General features: G+C 37.3%; 1 protein-coding gene across 1 annotated transcript in view; it reads right to left on the bottom strand.

Annotated features, from left to right (window-relative positions):
• The window catches only part of GABRR1 (gamma-aminobutyric acid type A receptor subunit rho1), a 41,344-nt gene extending 22,426 nt beyond the window's left edge, over positions 1 to 18,918 (bottom strand). Inside the window, exons 1-3 of the mRNA XM_031968804.1 lie at positions 18,812 to 18,918; positions 15,836 to 15,903; positions 6,430 to 6,653 (exon numbers count right to left, since the gene is read on the bottom strand). Of these exons, the coding sequence (XP_031824664.1) occupies positions 6,430 to 6,653; positions 15,836 to 15,903; positions 18,812 to 18,830 (311 nt within the window). The 5' untranslated portion in view covers positions 18,831 to 18,918. The remainder of the gene's footprint in view (positions 1 to 6,429; positions 6,654 to 15,835; positions 15,904 to 18,811) is intronic.
• Between the last annotated feature and the right edge of the window lie 5,334 nt (positions 18,919 to 24,252).

Genomic DNA, 24,252 nt, shown 5'->3' with positions numbered 1-24,252 from the left:
GTACTTTTCTTTTGATCTTTTATGTTCTAAGTGCAAAGAATGGAGTTTCTGAGTCTCAAGCTATAGCAAAATGGGAGTCCAGGATTCAGGACTGGATTTTTGCTACAGCCAGTCCAGCAAGGGAGGTCTGAGGGGGAAAAGGGTCTAAGATGCTAACCAAGAAAGGCTTTCAAATTGAACTTGGTTGAACTAATGCTATGTAAGAACTGAAATAGACTGAACTTGGTTCCTACCTCCTATCCCCAGAAACCTACGTAATGTAGAAGGAATTACATACTCTAAAGTATTGGGGTAAATGTTTGTACATTTCTTCATACTGTATCTTTGAAGTAAATATTCCTTTGTCAAAGCTAGCCCAATGCTAATTAGTTAAATGAAACTGGGGTGCTAGTCACTTGACCCCTTATATTGAGGAAAATACAATCAGTATTTCATTTTCAGGGCATGAGTTGTTGGCAGAGAAGAGAAGCAGTCACTCTTCTCAGAATATTGGAAGGCCCTTTAGTAAGAATAATGTGATCTCAGAGAATAGGAGTCAAAGCCAAATCATGTTATACTTGCCTCAGCACAGACAGTGAGAGGCAGAGTTCAAGAAATCTGGGTAGGCACAGTTATATATTCAGTTTGCAATAGCTTAAGTAGTGTGGCTTACTCATGATTATGGCTACTTAAGCCAAAATAGTTTTAATGCTGCATCTCTTACATTTTGATTTTGCTTAGTAAGTGTATTTTAATCCATAGGTAAATAATCCTCTCAGATCTCATGAAGTTGGGAAAGAGTATCTTATGGGAATGGGGGCACAAGCCAATCAAATTTTGGATTTTAATGTGATTAAATCCTATCTACGTTGATTGGACAGGAATCTTTGGTTGAAGTACTAGAAAGGAAAAAGCCCACGTAGAGGAATCAAAATAAAACTTAGTACCTGGAGCTACATATTCCTACTTACACTAGCCCATCAAAATTAAGCTGGAGCAATTTGCATTTGGAGCATCATCAATTAGCTTGAACAGACAGCATTTTGAGCATTTAGCTATCTCAGTCACCTTCCTTTGATGCTATTATAATGATGTTGATAAAGCACAGTGGATAAAATGCTGAGCCTGCAGTTAGGAAGATGTATTCCAATTTGGCCTCAGACACATAACTAGCTGTGTGATCCTAAGGAAGTGGCCTAACCTCCTCCTTCTCTTAGTTTTTTCAACTGTAAAATGAGGATAATAGCAGTACCTATTTCCAAAATTTTGAGCATCAAATAAGATAATATTGTAAAGTGTTTCATACAGTATATAAATGCTTATTCCTTTCCCTCTCTCCCCTTATGATATTCACCTTTTATATGGTGCTTTAAGGATTGCAAAATGCGTTTACATAAATGACTTAATTTGATTCTCACAATATTCTATGAAGTAGCTCCTATTCCCCTTTTTTTGTTGTTTTCCCAATCATGTCTGACTCTTTATGACCCTATTTAGGGCTTTCTTAGCAAAGATACTGGGGTTGTTTGCCATTTTTTTCTCCAGCTCATTTTACAAATGAAGGAATTGAGACAAACACAGTTAAATGACTTGTCCAGAGTCACACAGCTAGTAGGCACCTGAGACCAGATTTGAACTAATCTTCCTGCCTCCAGGCCCAGCACTCTATCCACTGCATCCATTTTATAGTTGCTAAAATTGAGAACTAGAAAAATTAAATGACTTGCCATAGTCAAAACTCAAGTTTTTTTTTGCTTTCAAATTCAGTGCTTTATATATTGCACTAAGTTGTTTCTCTATGTAAAGCAAGTCTTCTATTAGTAGGTACACACCCCTTTACATACAACAAAGAGCAGCAATGTTCAGTCTATGGCATCTCACTCAAACATTACCTTTATCCAGAAGTAGCCTCACTGTTCTTAGAAGTACTTTAAGAGAGGACCCAAAGTGGGAAGAGAGTAAGCTAAAAATTCTGTGGGCTAAGAATGAGTGTTCCATAGCATAGGCTGAAAATGAAGCATATTTTAAAAGATTCTTCCACCTGGACACCAAAGAAATTCCATCGCCAGGAGTTCCTTACTCACTTGGGTGGAGAATGCAAGAATCCCCTCTAAAAGAGGCAGCCAGGTATGTCAGGAAGATCCGAGTTCAAATTTGACCTTAGATACTTAATAGCTATGAGATCCTGGGCAAGTCACTTAACCCTATTTGCCTCAGTTTCCTAATTTGTAAAATGAAGTGGAGAAGGAAATGGCAAACCACTCTAGTATCATTGCCAAAAATCTCAAATGGGGTCATAAAAAATCAGGCATGATTGAAATGACTATACAAAAAAAGAAAGAAGCCTCAGTCCTTAGCCAAAGTGAGAGGGCAATATAAGATAAAATCACTGGGCATGGCAGTGCATTCTTGTAGGCCTTTCGATGAAGAAGGATGAAGCAAGTGGATTGCTTGCTTATGAGACCAAACGTTGCCTAAAAGGGGGCAAACCAGTCTATTCTGGTAAATATTGGGATCAAGCTTGTGGGGATTTAAATGGGGAAACCTGGTCTCAAAAACTCAAAAACTCAAAAACCCACCAAGGATATGTTGAGAAGGATTTAGGCCACTAAGTCCAACCCCTTTATATAGATCCAGAATCTGAGGCAGAGAGAGGTTAAGTGACTTGCACAGGATCACACAGTTAATAAAAGTTAGGGGCAGGATTTGAATCCAGGTATTTCTGACTCTTAAGTCCAGTGCTCTATAGATCAGAAATGGGAGAGTTCCAGTTTAATAATAGTTAGCATTTATGTAGTGCCTGCTATATGCCAGTTACTGCATTATATACAATATAGATATTATCTCATATCTTCAAACAACCCCACGACCTAGGGAAGGAAGGGGGAAAAGACCTGCCAGGAATTGAATTATAGGATTTAACACTGTCGTAGCAATGAGTGTCTAGATTTAAGAATTTCCTTAATTTGCTATTTTGGGATATTCTTCTTCCTTACCCTTTTGTAAAGCTGGATCTCTTATCTTCTGAATGTGCTGCTGAAGATCCATGGTGTTTGTCATCACTACCTACACTAATTGCCATGGAAACAACTATTTCTAAGTGTCAGAGAACAATAGGTAGGTCATGGAATTTGTATTTCTATTTTCCAAATTAAAAAAACTTCAACTCAGAGAAATTCAACTTATCTTTCCTCCAAACTTCCCTATTTCTATCAAAGACACCAATATTCTTCCAGTTGTCCAGGTGTACAACCTAAGAGTTGTTTTCCTCACCTCACAGATCAAATAAATTGCTCAATCTTATTGATTCTACTTCTTTAACATCTCCACTGTCCAACCATAATATAACCACTCTAATTCAAACCCTCATCACCTCTCATTTGGATTATTTCAATAACCTCCTAACTGATCCCTCTGACAAGTCTTTTTGCTCTCCAACCCATTCTCCATGGATGGATAGGAACAATATGCCCCAATTGCCATGAAGGCACTGAAGCAGGTACTGAAGCCAGAGTGCATAGAGCTTGGTCAGACATCAAAGATGCCAAGGTCAATCACTGCATCCCAGGCTAATCATCCTGACTTTTGTCCCAGGAAGCTAGAAACTTCAGTAACTGGGATGTTCTTCTGCTCTTAAGATTAATTAAGAGCGCATTAAAGCTTGAAATCATGAGAAAACATAAGATCCTGGCACAATTACTGGTGCATTGTGAACTTTAAGTAAGGTTGAGTCCCTAGAACCTGACATGTTTCAGAGAGTTAGATCACAGATACAGAAACCAAGGTTGGTTACAGAACAATGTTTTTCATAGTAACATCATTTTAAGATATATGAACAACATGATTTCTCTCATTAAATGACTCTGTTGAATTATCAGAACCCCGTCTCCTTATTTTCAACCACCACTAGCCCATTTGTGTTATGCTGGCCACAACAGCCACTGGATTTCAATGACTGGAAGAGAGAGAGTGAGGCTGACTACTTTGTATAACTCTGCCTCACCTAAATTCAATTCACGAGTGAGTCAAGACATTACCTTATGAGGTCATTGGTCTTCTTTGAAAATGAAGGATGAACAATAGCATGGGACATTCCTAAAACATAATCTGATCTTGTGACACATGCTTGTTCAATAAAATTCAGTGGCTCCCCATTACTGCTAGGATCAAACACAAATATCTCCATTTGGCATTTAAAATACTCTATCACTTGGCTCCAAGGATGGTTCCATTTTTGTTTTTTCTTTCCCCTTAAGAGAAAGAGGGCTTGGCACATAGAAAATGCTTTTTGGTTGACATCCTTGATAATTGATTAAATAATTCAGCCCAGATTACAAGGCTAGTAGATGATAGTGCTATTTCTTGAATCTCGATCTCACAGATTATAGAACCAGTGCAATAAAGAACATAGGATAAGAGCTCAAAAAGATCTTAAAGCACCTACTTTGCAGGGTTGCTATGAGAATCAAACAAGATAATTGTAAAATGTGTTTAGCACAAGAGTTTGGCACATCATAAATGGCACTCCCTTTTCCCATTGAATCCAGGCTTCATTTTTACAGATGAAGAAACTGAGGCCCAAAAACATTGTATTACTTGTCCAAGGTCACATACGTACTTTTCAGCAGAGTTGACAAGTGAATCAAGGTTATCTCATTCCAAATTTAACCCTCTTTCTATTGAAAGAATCTATCCTCTGATACTGATAAATAAATTAGGAGAACAAGGGATAGTCTACCTTTCAGATATGTGGAGATGGAAGAAATTTATGGCTGAAGAATAACTAGAGAACATTATGAAAGGCAAAATGGATAATTTTGATTATATTAAATTAAAAACTTTTTATACAAACCAATGCAAACAGGATTAGAAGGGAAGCAGAAAATTGAGGAGAAAATTTTTGCATCCAAAGGTTCTGATAAAGACCTAGTTTTTAAAACATGTAGAGAATTTATAAGAATACAAGCCATTCTCCGATTAATAAATAGTCAAAAGATATGAACAGGAAATGAAGAAATTGAAACCATTTTTAGTCATATGAAAAAATGTTCTAAGTCACTATTGATCAGAGAAATAAAAATTAAGACAACTGAGGTACCACTACATACCTTTCAAACTGGCTAAGATGACAGGAAAAGATAGTGATAAATGTTAGAGGGGATGTGGAAAAACTGGGACACCAATATGTTGTTGGTGGAATTATGAACTGATCCAAGTATTCTGGCGGGCAATTTGGAGCTATACCCAAAGTGCTATCAAACTGTATATCCTTTGATCCAGCAGTGTCTCTCTACTGGGTCTATATCCCAAAGAGATTATAAAAAAGGGAAAAGGACCTCTGTGTGTAAAAATGTTTATAGCAGCCCTTTTTGTAGTGGCAAGGAGCTGGAAACTGAGTGGATGCCTATCACTTAGGGAGTGGCTGAATAAGTTATGGTATATGAATATGATGGAATATTATTGTTCTATGAGAATTGATCAGCAGGATGATTTCAGAAAGGCCTGGAGAGATTTACATAAACAGATGCTAAGTGAAGTGATTAGAACCAAGAGAACATTGTACACAGCAATGACAAGATTATGTGATGACCAATTCTGATGGCCTTGACTCTTTCCAACAATGAGGTGATTCAGACCAATTATTCCAATAGACTTGGGATGGAGAGAACTATCTGCATCCAGAAAGAGGATTATAAGGACTTATTATGAATCACAACATAGTATTTTCATCATTTTTGTTTTGTGTGCTTGATTTTAGTTTTCTTTCTCATTTTTTTCTTTTTGATCTGATTTTTCTTGTACAACATGATAAATGTGGAAATATGTATAGAAGAATTATACATGTTTAATCCATATTGAATTCCTTGCTGTCTAGGGAAGGGGATGAGAGAAAGGGATGGAGAAAAATTTGGAACACAAGGTTTTGCAAGGATGAATGTTGAAAACTATCTTTGCATATATTTTGAAAATAAAAAGCTATTATCTATATTTTTAAAAGTCTGTCCTCATTGTTTTAATTCTTGTTTTCTTTCCACTATACTATATTGCCTTCCTGCAGAAAGTGGGGGGAATAATTGCTCAAATGGAGTAAGGGATGAACTTTTCTTGACTGAAGTAATAAATATAAAAAAAATAAAATGTGGTATATGTCAAAGTATTAGATTAGAATGTCATCCAAATTTCTCTGCTTCCTTAATTATATTCAAGAAATGAAATTATTAGTGTGGTTCATTAGTAATCAAAATTATAAGGTAGGGCTGCTATTTAAAAACTTTTGCTTTTTACTGCCACAACATGCAATTTCCTTTTCTCCTTAGATTACTTAAAAATGCATATAGTTAAAGACGTTTGCCCAGAGAAAGATGAAAATGGGCCAGATGGCATTCTAAATTCAGATTCCCCCCAGCTTGAACTGGGCCTAAGAAGCAAAGACAGGAACTGGCTTTTTACCTGAGGCTGTATAGAACCTTCCCATCAGGCTGCACCCGAAGCATAACATTGTCGGTGGTAGTGTCATGGATGAAGGACCTCTTGGAATGTACAAAGAACATATCAGGAACCCAGATCTTTTTTACCAATCGACCATCGAATGTCATACTGAGGTTGTTTGTACTAGGGAAAGATAGCCTTTCATCCTTCCAATAGTGCCTCAGGTACAAGGTCATGGTAAAGTCCTAAAGAGAAAAACCAAAAACAATGATAGATGTTAACACTGGATTCTTGCTATAGAACACACCTCCAGGAGAATGAAAATGAAATGGCAAACATCTTTTCTGAGAAGCAAAGTTATAGTCAGGAGAGACCTTAGGTTTGAATTCTGACTCTGTTATTAGTTATGTGACCTGAGAAGTCACAACCCACCTACCAGTTTTATCATTTGTAAAATAGGAGTAACTATATTTAAACTATTAAACACACAGAATTGCTATGAAAAAACTTTGAAAATCTAGTTTTATGTGTGTAATTTGTTACCTCCTTAAAAAAAACCCAACCCTTTCAATTAATCTGACCATCTTGGCTAGCAATTATCCTATATTCCTCTTCCCTTTCTAGACTAAACTCTAGAAAACTAATTATATTGGGTGCATCTACTACTGCTTTCATTCTCTTCTTAATTCTTTGAAACATGGCTTTAAGTCTATTCAGTCCATTAATCAAAGCTAACCTCTCCAAAGAAGCCAAAGATCTTTATTTATTTATTTATTTTGGATTAAGTTTCTTGTCCAGGATCTCACAATTAGTAAGTGTTTGAGGCTAAATTTAAACTCAAAAGTCCTCCTGACTACAGCTAGTAGTGCTCTATTCACAACACCACTTAGTTGCCCACAAAAGATTTTTTATTTGCCAAATCTAATGATCTTTTCTCAATCCTCATCTTGATTAACCTCTCTGTAGACTTTGATTATGTTGATCACCCTTTCCATACCCTCATCTCTCTAACTTTTCTTGATGATGTTTTCAAGAGTTTTGTGACTGCTCAGTCCCCTTGGTTGGATCTTTATTTGTGCCCTACCTAATAATCATGGGTATCCCTCTAGGTTCTATTATGGGCCCTTTCCACTTTTCTCTATCTTAACTCACTTGAATTCATCAGCTCCATGAGTTCAATGAATCCCTGTAGGCAGATAATTATTTCATCTATTTATTTAGCCCAAGATTCTCTCTTGGGAATCCTGTCATTTATCTGCAGTTGCCTTTTGGGCATCTGAAACTGGCCATCTTAGAGCCATCTCAAACTCAACATGTTCAAAACAAAACTGATAATCTTTTTCATCAAGTCCTGTTCTCCTAGATTCTTTATTACTGTTGAGTGCATTATAATCCTCCCAATCATCCTTGACTCTTCACTCTCACTCTTTCCACAGTTCCAATTTGTCACCAAATCTTATTGCTTCTTCCTTTATAATATCTCTTCTGTCCATTCACACCACAACCATTCAAGTTCAGGCCCATATCACCTCTAGTCCAAACTGTTGCAATACCCTTCTGGTTGACCTCCCTAACTCATGTCTTTCCATTCCGCAATTCCTACAGCACAGATCTGATCATGTCACTTCCCTACTCAATAAATTTCAGTGACTGACTCCCTATGTTCAAATATAAAAAGTTTGACATTTAAAAGCTCTCACAACTTGCCCTTTTCCTACTTTTCAACTCTTTAATCTTACTTGTATTTAGCAATATAGGCTTATTTGCCAACACTCTATCTTCCATCTCTGGGCTTTTGTGTAGGCTGTCCTCCATGCCTAGAATGCTTTCCTTCTCACCTTCACTTCTCAGTTTCCCTGACATTCTTTGAGACTCAACTCAAATCTGAACTTCCCTATTTCCTCTAGGAAAAAAATATAAATGACATCATTCAAAGTCATTAATATCTGGTTCCAACCTTCCTTTCCAGACTTATTAAAAATTATTCCTCTCCATATATTCTGTGACCTAGACATATTTAACTTTTGGTTTATCTGTACAAGATATTGCATGTCTAGCCCTCCTGCTGTTGCCCATGCTGTTCCCTATGCTTGGAATTCACTACTTCCTCTCCTCTGCCTCATAGAATTCTTACTTTCCTTCAAAGTACAATTCAAGCCTTATGCTTGTGGCTTTTCCTGACCTTGCCCAAACATCAGTGCTCTCCTTTCTTTGGAAATATGGCATATCTTCCAAGGATTTCCCTCCACTCCACCTCCCTTGCTCCCCCTACCAAATGTACTTGCAATAGTAAGTTAGTCCACCCAAAAGGCAGCTGCTACCTTTTGGATCTATACTCCTAAAACTCTAACTCATGAATCTTAATCAGTGAATCCCACCTTTAGTAATCATCCATTAGACACAATTAGCTCAAAGCAAAGGCAGAGCAAGAACAATAGTTATAAAACATTCCCCTCACAAACCTAGGGCACTGCACCACAAATGCATAATATCAAAGGAAGAGTGGATAAGCAGAGACCCCTAGAAAGGAGACACACATGTAGGAGACACATGTGGTCTTTGACTTGGCAATCCCTTCCTCTGCTATTGCAGGCTCCAATGCCTTTTCTCTTCTCATGGTATACTCATGCTAGTACCTTCTGGGAAATGTGTGTGGCTAGATTAGCTTTTCACAGTCAGTTGTCATTCTCTCTAGAATTCATAGATGTCTTTCTGCTGCCCAAAGGTCTTATGCTATGGAGGCACCTCCTCTGGCTATCTCTGCTGGGTAAGATGCCATAACTAATGGTAAGGAAAGAGAAGAAAGGTTACTTCTCTTCCCTGCTGCCTTCTGACAAGGAAAAGACATTAGTCCACAAAACTGTTACTTTTCTCCACTGACTTGTTTTTCAGGGCTAACATATTTAACTTCCTAAAAACCACCAGAGGTGGGGTCCATTTTCAACCACCTAATAGTAAGATGTTCTTCTAATTCCATCTGAGAAACTTCTTCATACTTTGTGAAGGAACAACTAGGTGAAGACATACCTTTATGCTTTAACACATTAATATCTTGTTACTTTTTGTGATTACACAACCAGACCGTGAGTAAAGCAATTTCATCCCACTGTAGGCACATTTTTTAATCCAATGTAATAAGCCCAGACAAACACATTTCTTGCCTCTAAAACAGGGATTCTAACCCTGAGATTTGTGTGAACTTGTTTGTTTGGATAATTATATTAAAAAGGATAGGTTTTCATAATTGTAGATATTTTAAGTATTTAAAAACATTATCCTGAAAAGGGGCCCATAGATTTCAATAGACTTCCAAAGGGGTCCACAAAACAAAAAAGGCTTAAGAACTTTTGCTCTAGAAGCACTTGGAATAAAATTATCTTTGTGTCTTTATTTCATGAATCTTTATTTAAGACTCATGCTTCAATAGACTCTCCTATGATACAAAAGTGTTTTGCATAGACTAATTTTCATCTCTGGTGACCTTACAGATAATATAAACCTATAACCTCCAATTTAGAGAACATTTACCATTAAATGATGGGGAACAGATAGAAAAGATTTATTACCTTTCTAAATTCTGAAAAATAAGACCCAAGTTCAGAAATCCATAACATCCTACAGATAGTTTGTATTTACTTTTATAGTTTTGCATTGATTTATTCTAAGATCTGATCTGTATTAATTTGTCTTATGAAATCATAGAATCATAGACCTAGACTGAAGGAATCTCACAAATCAATCTAATCCAACTTTCTCATTTTGCACATAAGGCAACTGAGGCTCAAGGTCACATGTTTTTCTAGTAGTTGAATATAAAATTCTTGAAGCAAGGCACCATTTTATTCTTGTATTTTTATCTTTGATGCTTAGCTTATTGTGCATTGCATATAGTAGACTCTAATGCACTTGCATTAGTAAGTTAGGCCAAATACATGTTGAATAAATGGATAAATGAATGGAATTCTATACTGATATTGCTGGCTTTGGACCACTGATATAAAAGGATTTTTTTTCCTTCTTCTCACCTTGCCTCTGGTTTTGTTTATCTTGAAAACTCTAGTTTGACAGCATAATTTCCTCTCACTTAGATCAGGACTTGGTTCACAAATTGAACCACATTTTCTTTCCCTGGGATAATTTCTTACTTGAGCCTTACTAATTGGTCCCTTCTTCCCCAAGAGACTAGAAGCTGAACAATATTGCCTGACACCCAGGCTGATTGCCTTTCTGCTGCAGAGAAATTGCCTGAACTTCAAGTCATCTTATAAATCTTTAGATTTGTTTCACAGAGACCTCATTGTTGCAGACTTCCACGTACTTTCTTAGAGTATATCTGTTTGCAGAAAGCAAACAAGTGACTCTGGAAGCGAGTGGAGGTAGTAACTCTACTCTGCCATCAGCACTGGGAGTTTCCCATAGCCTTTTGCAAGGCTGAAGAGCTCTTGGGATTTCTAGTCTAGTTAAACTAATTATGAATCCTCAATCCCAGGGTTTCCACACAGCTCAAAGCAAGATAGCCTTTAACACACCTGACCTGGATGGGCAGACTATCCATTGGGCCTCCCTCTATATTTTAGGCAGTGTTCTTCTATTAGACAATGCAATAGGGTTCCTCTAGAAGTAGGAGGAGTCTTTGAACATCATGCTTGCTGGACTCTAAATATCAGGCACTTAATAAATCCTAGTCAACTGGCTCTGAGGTTCTTTCAAGCTGTACATCTATAATCCTATGCTATCACCCCAGACATGCTACAATAGAATGAGAACTGGTTTTGGTGAGCAAGGATCTGGGTTTGAATTCTGTCTTTGCTACTTTGTGTAATCTTGGAAAAGGGACTTTACCATTCCATAAAATGAAGGGGAGTGAACTAGGTTATCCCTAAAGCCCCCTTTAGTTCTAAATCTATGATTTATGATACTTGTCTCAATGGATCAATCATACCTATCAATGATGAATTAGTCCAGGTAAAAGGAACCACCAATATACAATATTTGAGCAATATACTCATCTCAACTTCTCCCTTTGGGTTATTTAGTTATTATTAGAGTTGTAGCATTCCCTCCACCATTCTCCAAAACCATCTGCTGGTAGCTCAACACACATAGGAGGGAGCTTGTGGGACTGAGGATGGCTTACTCCTATACCCAGGCTGTCATTCCTGTGCTACTCCCTTCCCCTTTTTCAATGACAATAGTATTGGCAGGAAAGAAGATACTAAGAATCAGTCAGAGAGTCAACAAATTTTAATTTGACTATTGTATTCCAAATATGAAATCCTTCCTTGTCCAATGACCAACAAATTGACATATTTCTAGAAAAGCTAAAGAATATCATCTTGACATTTTTGACATACAAATAACAGCAGAAGAGGAATTTGGCATCTAGCAAGTGTGAAGCAAGCCTGGAGGACCACTGAAGTGTTCCATGAGCACACATGATTTCTGGAGAAAGTGATGAAGGTGTCAAAATGTTGCATGGATACTGTGTAGGGAACTTTGGGGATGAGAAATACACAGCATATAAAGGCATGCATGGGCAATCTGCATCTTTGTTCATGTCTGTGATTTTCCCAAAAAAGCATGATAGGAAGTATCTCGTTTCTGCCAAAACAACATAATGGTGAACCTCTGTAAATATGTCCAAAACTTTTATTATGACCGCCTAGTATTTTGGAGGTATCTATATGAGACAGGAGATATAATGGTGTATCTAGTCTACTACCACTGGTTGGTCTGTGAGTTCTCTCCACTGTCCTTCTAAAGCACCTGCTAAAAGTATTCACCTGAGATGCTCACAGAAAATAGGGCTCTTAACAAACCTGGGTGATGGCTTACTTTGTTCCCTCAACAGTACATACTGACCTCCCTAAATAGGTTCAGGTATTGCAATGGGAATATACAAACTTTGTGCATACTTTTGCAAATCCTTCTCAGTTAGGGAGGTCAAGCTACTTATAATAAAAGTAGAAGCTACTTGCATAAAAATCACAACTGAGCCTTAAAGGTATTATGGATGAGGTTTGGCATTATCATTCCCTTTTCTCTTGTTCTCCTTTATGTGTTCCCCATTAGAATATAATCTCTTTGAGGGCAGAAACTCTCTTTCTTACTTATATTTTGATCCCAACACCTAACACAGAACCTGATACATGATAATTGCTTAATAAATGCTCTATCATAATGCATGCAGTCTACTGAAACTGCAAGCATCTTTAAATTGCCCGGGCCATGAATGTCAATTGACCACAGGGCCCCTGACAAAGAAGCTACTCTAATTATTTGAAGTAGCTAGAAGCTACTTTATCAGGGACCCTGTGGTCAAACTTCATCATGGAGCTCAGGGCTGTTGTTATTGGGATGATGGTTATGGTTGTAGTTGTTTTTTAAAATCATTTCAGCCATGTATGACTCTATATGATCTATTTGGGGTTTTCTTGGCAAAGATATTGGAATGGTTTTCTATTTCCTTCTCCAGATCATTTTACAAGTGAGGAAACCGAGGCAACCAAGGTGAAGTGATTTGCCCAGGAGCAAACAGCTATTAAGTGTCTGAGGCTGCATTTGAATCCTCCTGACTTCAGGTGTGGTACTCTATCCACTATGCCAGTTAGCCACCTGGTTCTATAACTAGATGACCTCTAAGTGTATTACCTAGCCTTTATATAATCCTTCAACATCTGAAAAAGGATGCATCTCTATGTGCTGTTATTACCCCTCCTTTACAATTTTAATAATTAAAAAATATGTACTACCAACAGATACCCCAAAGAGTAAATCACCGTGTCCTGTGGTTACATAATTCAATCATCCCTGCCCTGTGATCTTGTGCTCTTTTTATCTCTGTATTAATTGAACTGGCATTTCATATCTCAAGCCAACTTCAGCCTAAACCCTTCTCTGATTGTTGTTTGCTGCCTGGCAGGAAACTTCATGTCTCCTATGCTGTCCTCTCAGGATATGGATCCAACTATGATGACTTTTGCTCTGCTTCTGGCTACTGACAAGAAAAGACAGAAACATTATTTACCTATGGCAAACAGGACAAAATGCACTTTCCAGTGCTGTTGGGGTGGGTGGGTAGGGAAGTAATACCTTGAAAAAAATTTATCTGGGATGCCCCTTGTGACACAGTATTGGGTATCATCCTTTTTTTTTTTTTTTTCCTAAGACAATCGGGGTTGAGTGACTTGCCCAGGGTCACACATCCTGGAAGTATTAAGTGTCTGAGGCCAAATTTGAACTCAGATCCTCCTAACTTCAGGGCTGGTGCTCTATCTACTGCACTAACTAGCTGCTTCTGGGCATTATCCATTTTAACTATTTTTGGAAGTAGGTCCTAACTTCAGGTATTTCACCCTCAGTCAATCAATAAATAAATCAAGGAACATTCCAGCTAAGTACTGAGGATACAGAGACAAAGACTGAAACAATCTTGCTTTTGAGGAACATATATTCTATTAAGGGAGATATGTCTCTATGTAAACATATATAAAATAAAAACAGGATAATCAAGGAGGAGGAGAAACTGGGGAGCATCAAGAAAGGCTTTATGTAGAAAGTGGTATTTGAGGCAGAGGCGGGAGTTTGCTAGTCAATGATTTAACATTCAATTTTCCAGAAAAACAAATAACCAAACGTACCACACAATCAACAAAACAATAAATCAAGACCTGATTCATCATTTATTTCTAATTTTCAGTGATAACATTCACAGTGAAATTTTACTCAGCACTTGTAACTATTTCCAGCTGATTCTTACCCACCCCTGGCCAAAAGTGAAGAGGGAGTGAATTCTGGTGTGGGAGAACACCAGTGAAAAGTCACAGAGAGTAGATATAGAATGAGAAATTCAGAGGTGGTTCATTTGGCTACAGAATAGAGTATTAAAGATTGAATAATGCATAGAGACTAGAAAACTAGATTGGGGTCAAGTTGTGAAGGGCTTTCAAAGTCAACAAAGGAGTTTATAGAATTATAAAATCAAATGATTTTAGAATTTATAAAGTAGGACATACATGGTCAGTATATACTCACAGAGTGTCATTTTGGAAGAGGTATGGGGGGTGATTGGAATGGGAGAGAGACTTGGGCAGGAATACAAATTAGTAGAGTATTTGTAATAATTTAAGAAAGAGGTGATGAGGATCTGAACTAATTTGAAGGTTTTATGAATAAGGAGATGGGATTGGATTCAAGAGATGTTGTGGAGGAAGAAATAGCAAGATTAGTAAACTGAATGAATGTATGGCGTGAGGAATTGAGAATAATGCCAAGATTATAAACCAGGGAGACTGGAATAATGGTGAATGCCCTTAAAAGAATAGGAAAATTCAACAGAGGGGAGGATTTGAAAGGAAATCCTATCTATTAAAGGACAACAAATCAATACCCTCAAAATTTTACTTCTTTGAGGCAAAGTACTGATTGCCACACCTTAGTTATGGCTCCCCTGACAAGTGCTTTGCTTCTCCTTCTCAAGTACCATCCACAGGGACTTAGTCCTTCTTTTTTACCCCAGAGGGTTGAGTTGACCTCAAGTAGTTCTACTCAGCATGTTCTCTCCTGGGTTGTTGCTGCTGTTCTTGAATAGGGCAACTATTGTATTTTGTCAGCCAGTCAATAAACATTTATTATCCAGGCACCAAGCACTGATGATAAAAAAAAGACAAACAATAGCTCCCATTCTCAAAGAATTTCTAAGTTAATGGGGGAAAACAACAGGCAAATAGTTTATACAAACAAGCAGACTATGGAATATTCTGGAGATGATCAACAGAAAAAGGACACTATCCTTAAAGGGTATAGGGAAAAGATTCTTGTAGAAGGTGAATTTTTAGGGACTTGAAAGGAGCCAGGGAAGCTAGGATGTAGAAATGATGAGGTAGAAGGGAAATCCAGTCATGGGGGAATAGCCAGTAAAAATGCCCAGAATTGGGAAAGGAAATGTTGTATTCAAGGAACAGCAAGGAACATTGTCACTGAATGGCACCTAGACCATGGGCATGGGTCACTGGGAAATGGTGGTGCTCTCAACTGTAAAAAAGTTAGGGAAAAGGAAGGGTTTAGGGGGAAAAGATAATGGGTTCAGTTTTAGACATGCTAAATTTAAGATGTTTATGAGTCATCTAATTCAAGATGTCCAATAGGCAGTTGAGACTTCATGAAGATCATCAGATTTGAGAATCATCAGCAAAGGGGATGATAATTGAATGGGGAAGCTGAGGAGATCACCGAATGAAGTAGCATAGAAGGAAAAGAGGACCCAGGACACAGAGCATTTCCAGGGCCAATCACAGAAACTAGTGAGAAGTCAACTAATTGAAGAAACTTTCTGATACCATATTAACACATTGTTAATAACAAATTGCTAAATTATAACCCTTTGCCTTGATTCTCAAATTCTCTTTGTTGTCAGAATGATACTTACCATATCAACCTCTGAGATGCTATCCAGACTTTCGACTTGTACGTCTACACCAACAGGAATGGCAGGACCTGGAAAGTGGATGATGATGATGATGATGTCAGATATTCTTTTGTTAGCAAGTATCTTACTCCCCCCCCCCCCAAAAAAAAAAGGGAACATGAGCAATTTCCTTAGAACCTTAGTGCTTTGATGGGCCAAAATCAAATTAGTGGTGTATTGTATTGTTTTGTTTTGCTGAGGCAATTGGGGTTAAGTGACTTGCCCAGGGTCACACAGCTAGGAAGTGTCTCAGGCTGGATTTGAACTCAGGTTTTTTGTTTTGTTTTGTTTTTTTCCAGATAAGAATAGTTAAGTCAGAACCTGGAAAATTCACATGAAAGTTATGTCTTTTACCCAAATTATTTTACTTATTCATGTGGTCCTGAATTTTCAGGTTGCACAGTTCTATGTAAGAATGTGATCACAGCAATAATGTGTTAAGTTTGCAATTAGAGGAAGCAACTGTGGCAGCTAGATAGTGCAGTGGATAGAACAACAGGATCTGGAGTCAGGACAACCCGAGTTCAAATTTAGTCTCAGACATTTAACATTTCCTAGTATTATATTTGACATCCATCTCTAAATTTATGATCTCATAATCCAATTATCACACATCAGGAACCAATAGTCCAACCTAGCCATGAAAGGATAGCACTTCTAGTAAATGACCAACAGTCCACTGGGTAAGCCCATTGGAGACTGTGTGAGTAGGACCTTATCAAAATTTGCACCATTTACTAGGTAAATTCTCCTCTTCAGTCTAAGGTATTTTTTAAAAATTTCTGAAGAATCCAGGATGAAATTGAAGTGAGGGGTAATTAATTAACTCACTTAGCCAGCTAATCAAGTTTAGAGCTATTTTATTTTCTTTGCCTCTTGGACTATAGAGTCTCTAACAAATATAGTCAGTAAGAAGGCATTAAAATAAGTTTCCTCCCTTAAGTTTCTCCTTAAGTTACAACCCTTAGAGGGTAGTAATGTAATATAACAATATAAAAGTAACATAAATGACTGTGAGTGCTAAAAGTGAGAACTCCCAAAATGGGACCTTAAATTCTCCTTTGAAGAAGCAGAAAGACCTAAACCAGTTGTTGTTTGTTCAATCCAACTCTTTGTGACCCCATTTGGGGTTTTCTTGGCAAAGATACTAATGTGGTTTGCCATTTCCTCCTCCAGCTCATTTTACAAATGAGGAAACTGAGGCAAATTGAGATCCAAGGTTACCCAGCTTATAAGTGTCTGAGACCACATTTGAACTCATATCTTTTTGACTCCAGACCCAGTGCACTATCCACTTCACCACCTACTTGCCCCTGATCTGAACCACAATGGCAGACAAAGACAATTTACTTTGGCTGAAATCATCTGGTGATAAGGAGAAGAAGGTATTCAGCAGGCTATACAGCTGAATTGATCAGACTCTATCCTCAATTATGCATACACAACTCCTGTTTCAGGCTCTCAGATGAAAAAGGATATCTTTATAGGATCATGATTTAAAGCTAGAAAGATCTTTAGCAGCCATCTAATTCAGCCCCTTTTATTTTATAGATGAGAAAATTAAAGTCCAGGGAAGAAAGAGAAGGGGAAGAGGAAAGCAGGGAAGAAAATTTGAAACCAGGTCTTCTCAGTCCATAACCAGTGCCCCTTCCACAGTACCAGACCACCTGCCAGTAGTCTATAGGCATTATGGCAAGATCTTTTTCTTCTTCTTGCCATTGGGATATTTTGGATTATAGTTGTCCAATTATTCTTTCCTGAGCACATAGTAGGCTGTGATGCTTTATCAATATTTAGAAGTCATTATCAAGAGTAAGGGTAGAAGGAAAACTGTACAGATTCCCAAAGGTCTTTGAAACTGTATGTACTCTTTGACCCAGAAATGTTATTATTAGGTCTATATCCCAAAGAGATCCAATGAAAGAGAAAAGGATCTATTCGTACAAAAATATTTATAACAACTCCTTTTGTGGTGGCAAAGAATTGGAAATTGAGATATTGCCTATCACATGGGGAACTGACTAAACAAATTGTGAAGGAATATTTCTATACATACAAGAAGTGATGAGCAAGGTAGTTTCAGAAAAACCTGGGAAGACTTATATGAACTCATGCAAAGAGAAGTGAGCAGAACTAGGAGAATGTAGTACACAATAACAGCAATTAACTGTGACAGACTTAGCTACTCTGATCAATACAACGAGCTAAAATAATCCCAAAGGACCGATGATGTAATCTACCTCCAGAAGGAGAACTGATGAACTCTGATTGCAGATTAAAGCATACATTTTGTTTTATTATTTTTTTTTTGTTTCCTTTTGCAACATGGCTAATGTAGAAATATGTTTTGCATACCTCACATATAAAGCAAAATCAAAATCTTATCTTTTCAAGGAGGGATGAGGAGCAAGAGAAAGGGAGAAATTGAAACTCAAAATTTAAAAAAAAATTTGCTAAAAAAGTTATATTGTAATCAGGAAATATTTAAATAAATTTTTAAAAAAACTAATTTTTTAAAAAAGAAAACTATCCAGTCCAGAGAGTGGTGGAGTGAGCACTGAGCGCCATGATATCCCTTTCTGATAATACGTGCCTTATGTGACTAAAATGATTTTTTAACATAGCAATGGTACTCAGCAGATGCTCACTAGATTCTTGCTTACTTGGTTGGCCCACCAAATCCAAATAGAAAACCATAATTTGAAAAGAGAAAACTTCATGACATAGTTCTTTTGTTTATTTAGAGGCAATCAGGGATTAAGAGACTTGCACAGGGTCACACAACTAATGTCAGGGACTTGGTTTTAAATTCAGATCCTTCTGATTCTAGGGCTAATGTTCTATCAACTACCTTGGTGCCCCCTTGACAAAGTTTTGCTAACTTTTCACCAATGGCAGACAAATAGAAAAGAAACAACAAAGGTACATGCTTCATACCTCCAAAGCCAGGTCTCATGCTGAAATCATGGTCATCTATTCTCAGAAGTTGCTCAGATTTTGTCAGTGGAGACTTGGTAATGTCAGGACTTCGTTTCAAAATTGAGCTATACAGAAAACATAGAATTACTTATCCACTTTATCTGAACAAATAATACATGCTTGTTTTCAGTGGTAATCTAACACAGGTGTTGTATGTGTGTGTGTGTGTGTGTGTGTGTGTGTGTGTGTGTGTTTTATAGTGATGTCTGGGGTTGTAAAGGTATTTGACTGAAGAGGAAAACTATCCACTCCTTCTCTCTGATTCCTATTCTCAAGTGAACAGAGCCATTCTTTTCTAGCCGTGTTCTATCTCTCCTTTCTCTCTGCTCACTGTTTTTTGCTTCATGGAGCAGGATATCTCTTGAGCATGAGCAGAGAACAAGAAAGGAGAAATAAACCTGAGGGAGCTTCTTCTTTTATTATTTTTATTCATGAAACCTTCTACTACTTAAAACTGTTTATATATGGCTCAGTCTTTTGTCTAGGGTGACAAGATTCATTTAATCTCTTTCCTGATTTGGGGAAGTTATGTAATATAAATCAAGAAAATTCTTTTTCATTTAGAGATCCTGATAATTTCTGTCAGCTTACTTTATCAGTCATATTTTGAGTGTATATAGCTTGCTACATTTCTTCCTTTGTTTAAATTCCTTTCTTGATAATGAAACACATGCAAACTAGAAAGTCCTATGTTTGACCATACTTATTTTATGCCTGCTTTCAAGACTAATTGAACACAAATGTAAATGAACTACTAAGAATTAGTGAGCTTTGGATTTAACATAAGCTCTCTTGGGCAGGGATGGGAGGATGAGAGATAGGCAAAATCACCATCTGGTATCAGTTCTCTCAAATGGAAAGTTCAACAATAGATATGCAGACATCTCTCTAATCATTAGCCTGAGACACTCTTTTCAGAGATGGATGAGGCAGGAGGAGATGGAGGCTAGAGAAAGAGATGGAAGTTATTGCTGAAATGATGGCAGTATCACCTACTCTTAGGGCAGAGCAACCAAGCTATAAAACTCTGCCCCTTTACCCCCTCCAAGAATGTCTCACTTGTCCCAAGACTTCTCTAGCACAAGAGTAAGGTAACTCTGTTTCTTTGAGTAATAGTTCCTTTTTTTTTGGTCAGTGGTTCCAAAACAAACTCAAAATTTCCTTCCCATTCAACAGATTCCTTGGGATTGGTAGGTCTCCATACTTTTCTTTAAAACACACACACACACACACACACACACACACACACACACACACACACACACACCAGTTCTTCCTTCCTTCGGTCCCTGCCTTCCTCCTTTCCCCCATCTTCTTGCCCTTCCCTGTTTTTTTCCTTCTTTTTCTTCTCTCCTTTCTCTTGCCTCCTCATATCCCTTCCCTTCCTTTCTTTTTCTTTCTTTCATTACTAGCCTTCCTTCCCTCTACCTTTCTTTCTCCCTACTTGGCCTCTCTTTTTCCTTTTTCCCCTCCCCACTACCTTTCCTTCCTTCTTTCCTTCTTTCTTTCCTTCCTTCCTTCCTTCCTCTACTCTTTAACTTATACCAACACAAGGTAAATACTTATTTCACAAGATAGCTCTGATTTAGAGAGTCTGGGAGATTCCCCCTTTGAATCAAATCATAATTTTTATAACATTAAGATCCAATACCTCCCTCCCACAATTATTTGGACTGTGGTATATAATCTGCCTCTTTTTGCACTTTTAGGAAAGGTAGAAGTGAAAGCACACAAATCATCCTACTGCTTTCTGAGAAATCGCCATTGTGGGAATTTGTCTGGCCAGCTTCATGAGAGCTGTCTGATTCTATTCACAAAAGCCCAAACTCTAACTTATATACACCATAGGAGATGGTTTCATTTCATTGCTTCTTGCCCTAAAATTCAGTTCATTAATAGTGTTCTCAGAAATTATTAGTCAACCTGACCCATCTTCATATCAAACTTCCATTGCGTTCTAATTTCAATTCTGTCCCTTTATCTAATAGTTTGTTGACTGGCTTGGAACCAGCCTCTAATTTGTGGGTGGCCAGATACATACAAAGCAGGCTAGAAACAGGACACTTAGAACACAAACAGAAGTTTAATTGATTTCAGAGTAAGGTAAACAACACTTGGAGGCCAAAGACCACCTTCTAAAAAGAAAGGTTTAAGACTGCAAAGACTGGAGACTCTTATATACCACAACACATTCTCAAATTTTGAGATAGTTCTCATGGTTAACACTTTTTGGGACAATATAGATGTTTTGTGGATCCTGGCCATCCTGTGGGGCAAAGAATTCTGTGACAAGAATAGTAGTGTAATATCTGTGAATGACAAGGAACAGGGATTATGAATATGTGATGAACAGCCCCGGGAAATAAGGGGAACTAAATCCCTGAAAGAACACCTGGTACTGGTCCAAGCAATATACTTTGCCAGAGGGTGATATTATCCAGAGTGCAAAGGATTATTGCTATGCCAAGCCCAGGTCACAGACTGCTTACTAGGCTTTGGCTTTGGAAAACAAGTATCCCCAAAATATTTTGACAAATTTATCCTTGATGTGAATTATATCCTCACCAATAATCAGAACCACCAACTTCAGGGAACAATTTCAGAATTTCAGAGTTCTTAAGGATATTATTGTCCGTCTGATCCATATCATATACTGAAAGAATCCCTTCTATAACTTATTATAAGACAAAGATTCTCCTCTTTCCCCATTTGTATCCAAGTGAAATATTTTACATTTATTCCTATTGAATTTCATCTTATTAGATTCAGACCAATCTCTAGTTTGTCAGGATCCTGACTCTTTCACTGTTTCTCCTTTTAATCTTAGCTAACAGGAAAGTTTTTTCTTTGGACTTGATTGATCCTTGCTTGTTTGTATGAAGAAAATAATTTTTTATAATAAAAACTTTTTATTTTTCAAAACACATGCAATGATAATTTTCAACATTTGTACTCGCAAAACCTTGTGTTCCAAATTTTTATGAAGAAAATTATTATGATTTTCATAATTATTGATATGATACATATAATGAATATACTAATAATCTAGATTTTTCACAGCTATCATTTTTCCAGCAGAATCTGACTTGGGAGTCAGTCTTACAATGCAACTTGAAATGATCTTCTGTGTATGTTAAGTGAAGCAAATCAAAGACTACAGAACCTGTTCCCATCACAAAATTCTAGTCCTGTTTCCCTTAAAGTAACAACCTCTGGTATTTGAAATAATCACTTAAGAACTGTTCCCACAGGACTGGAGAATACCCCTATTGTGCTGTACTCATAGACTTGTCATGGGAAACTACACAGGTCCTGAAAGTGTTTGTATGTAATCTACTTTCGCCCTCCCTTCCAATTTATAATTTATATATAAAAATCTCTGCCTTTAATGCAATAGACAGGGTCTCCTACCTAGAAAGTTTCTAATTTGCAAACCATATTCCTCACTCTGAAAGTGATTAATTAAACCTATATTTGATCTCTAAAAACCTGACTGTAGGCCTGCTTCGTCAGCTCTAGCTATTCACAGTTTAAAGACCAATATAGCATTTGATGAAATTTCCTGGCCACCTAAAGGCATAAAAAGTCCTACACATATGGAGTCTGAGTATCTCCAACTTGGATTTCTGAAGAATCCCCTCAGGTCACCATCCCTGGTTCTCCTGGGTCTTTCCATATAGAGACTAGGAAGGGTCATAAAGCTAAGTGCCATAGTATCCTTATTGCATATCTTTGTTGGGAAAGAACAAGGTAGATTTCCTTTTGTTGCTTATTTAGTGACTTGTAAGTACCACATTTAAATTACAGCATCCAACCTAAATTACCAGGGTGCTAGCATTAAGGTCTATACTTAACACATACCCTTTAAATGATGGTACAACCTTTGCTTGAAGACCAAGCAGAAGGCAGGACACACCACCTCTTAAAGAAGCTTATTCCATTTTTGAAAAGCTCCAGTTGTTATGAAGTTTTTCCTGATATCAAGCCTAAATTCGGCTCTTTGAAACTCCCCCTCAACTCCCGTATTGCCAATGGGGGGATTTTGTCCTCTGAATCCAAACAGAATTAAATTAGTCTCTCTTCTATATGACAGTCCTTCAAATAATTGAATATTGCTCTTCCCACTCCCACTCTGCATTTTCTCTTCTCAGGGGTAATCGTGACCAGTCCCTTCAAGCAATCCTCATACAGCGTGGATTCAAGGCCCTTTCTCAATCTGGTTGCCTTCCTCTGGACACTCAGCAATTTATTAATATCTTTCTTAAACTGTGGTGCCCAGAAATGGCCACAATACTTCAAATAAGGACTGATGAGAACATGGTAAAATGAGATTATCACCTCCCTACATCTGGAAGGGATACCCTTTTTTGTATCCTACCTTCTAGAGGAACCCTTCCCTGATTCCTTTTCATTCTAGTGTCTTTTTTCTGGTAATCATTTTAGAATTTATCTTAAATTTTTAAACTTAAATTTAAATTTATCATAGTTTACTCTATAGATATTTATTTGCATGTTGTCCCTCACATTGGGTTGGGAACTCCTTGAGGACAAGGAATGTCTTTTTTTTGTTGTTTGTTTTTGTATTCCCAGCATTTAGCAGAGTGCCTCACATAATATTGATTGGCATATTAATATTCCTGTATGCCATACGCCACTGCTGTCTCATTTTTACCTTGTATTCTACTAAAACCCCCATTACCCTCAAGGCATCTAAATGGTACAGTAGATAGAACACTGGGCCTTGAATTGGCAATGAATTCGAATGTGGTTCAACACTTACAAGCTGTGTGACCCTGGACAAATCACTTAACCCTTATTTGCTTCAGTTTTTCATCTGTAAAATGACACATTGGAGAAGGAAATGGTAAACTATTCCAGTATCATTGCCTAGAAAACTCCATGGATGTCTATGGGATCTTGAAGAGTCAGACATAATTAAATAACAAAACTCCCAGATCCATTTTAGAACTGCTGTCTCCTCATATTTTCATCATATTAAACCTGTGAAATTGAATTTTTATACTCAGTTGAAGGAATTTATATTTATTCCTATTGAATTTCATCTTTATTAGATTCATTCCAATCTCTAGCCTGCCAAATTCTTTTGAATTCTGACTCTCATTCATTATATTAGCAATCACTGCCAACGTTGAATCATCTACAAATTTGATAAGTATACTATCCATGTCTTGGATAAGACTTGGATTAAAAAAATAAATGCTTTATAACATAGGGCCAAGTGTAGAATCCTGGGATACTCCACTGGAGACCTCTTGAGATATTAGCAGTGAATGATTCAAAACTATTCTTTAAATCCAGCAATCTAACCAATTCTAAATCCAACTCATTCTGTCATCATTTAATAAATATATATCTTTTCTACTGTCAAAAGTTTTTCC

The sequence above is a fragment of the Sarcophilus harrisii genome, chromosome 4 (assembly GCF_902635505.1).
Source record: "Sarcophilus harrisii chromosome 4, mSarHar1.11, whole genome shotgun sequence".
In the NCBI taxonomy this organism is placed as follows: Eukaryota; Metazoa; Chordata; class Mammalia; order Dasyuromorphia; family Dasyuridae; genus Sarcophilus; species Sarcophilus harrisii.
Note: the sequence above shows the minus strand (reverse complement) of the source record. Positions and strands in the feature narration are given on the sequence as shown.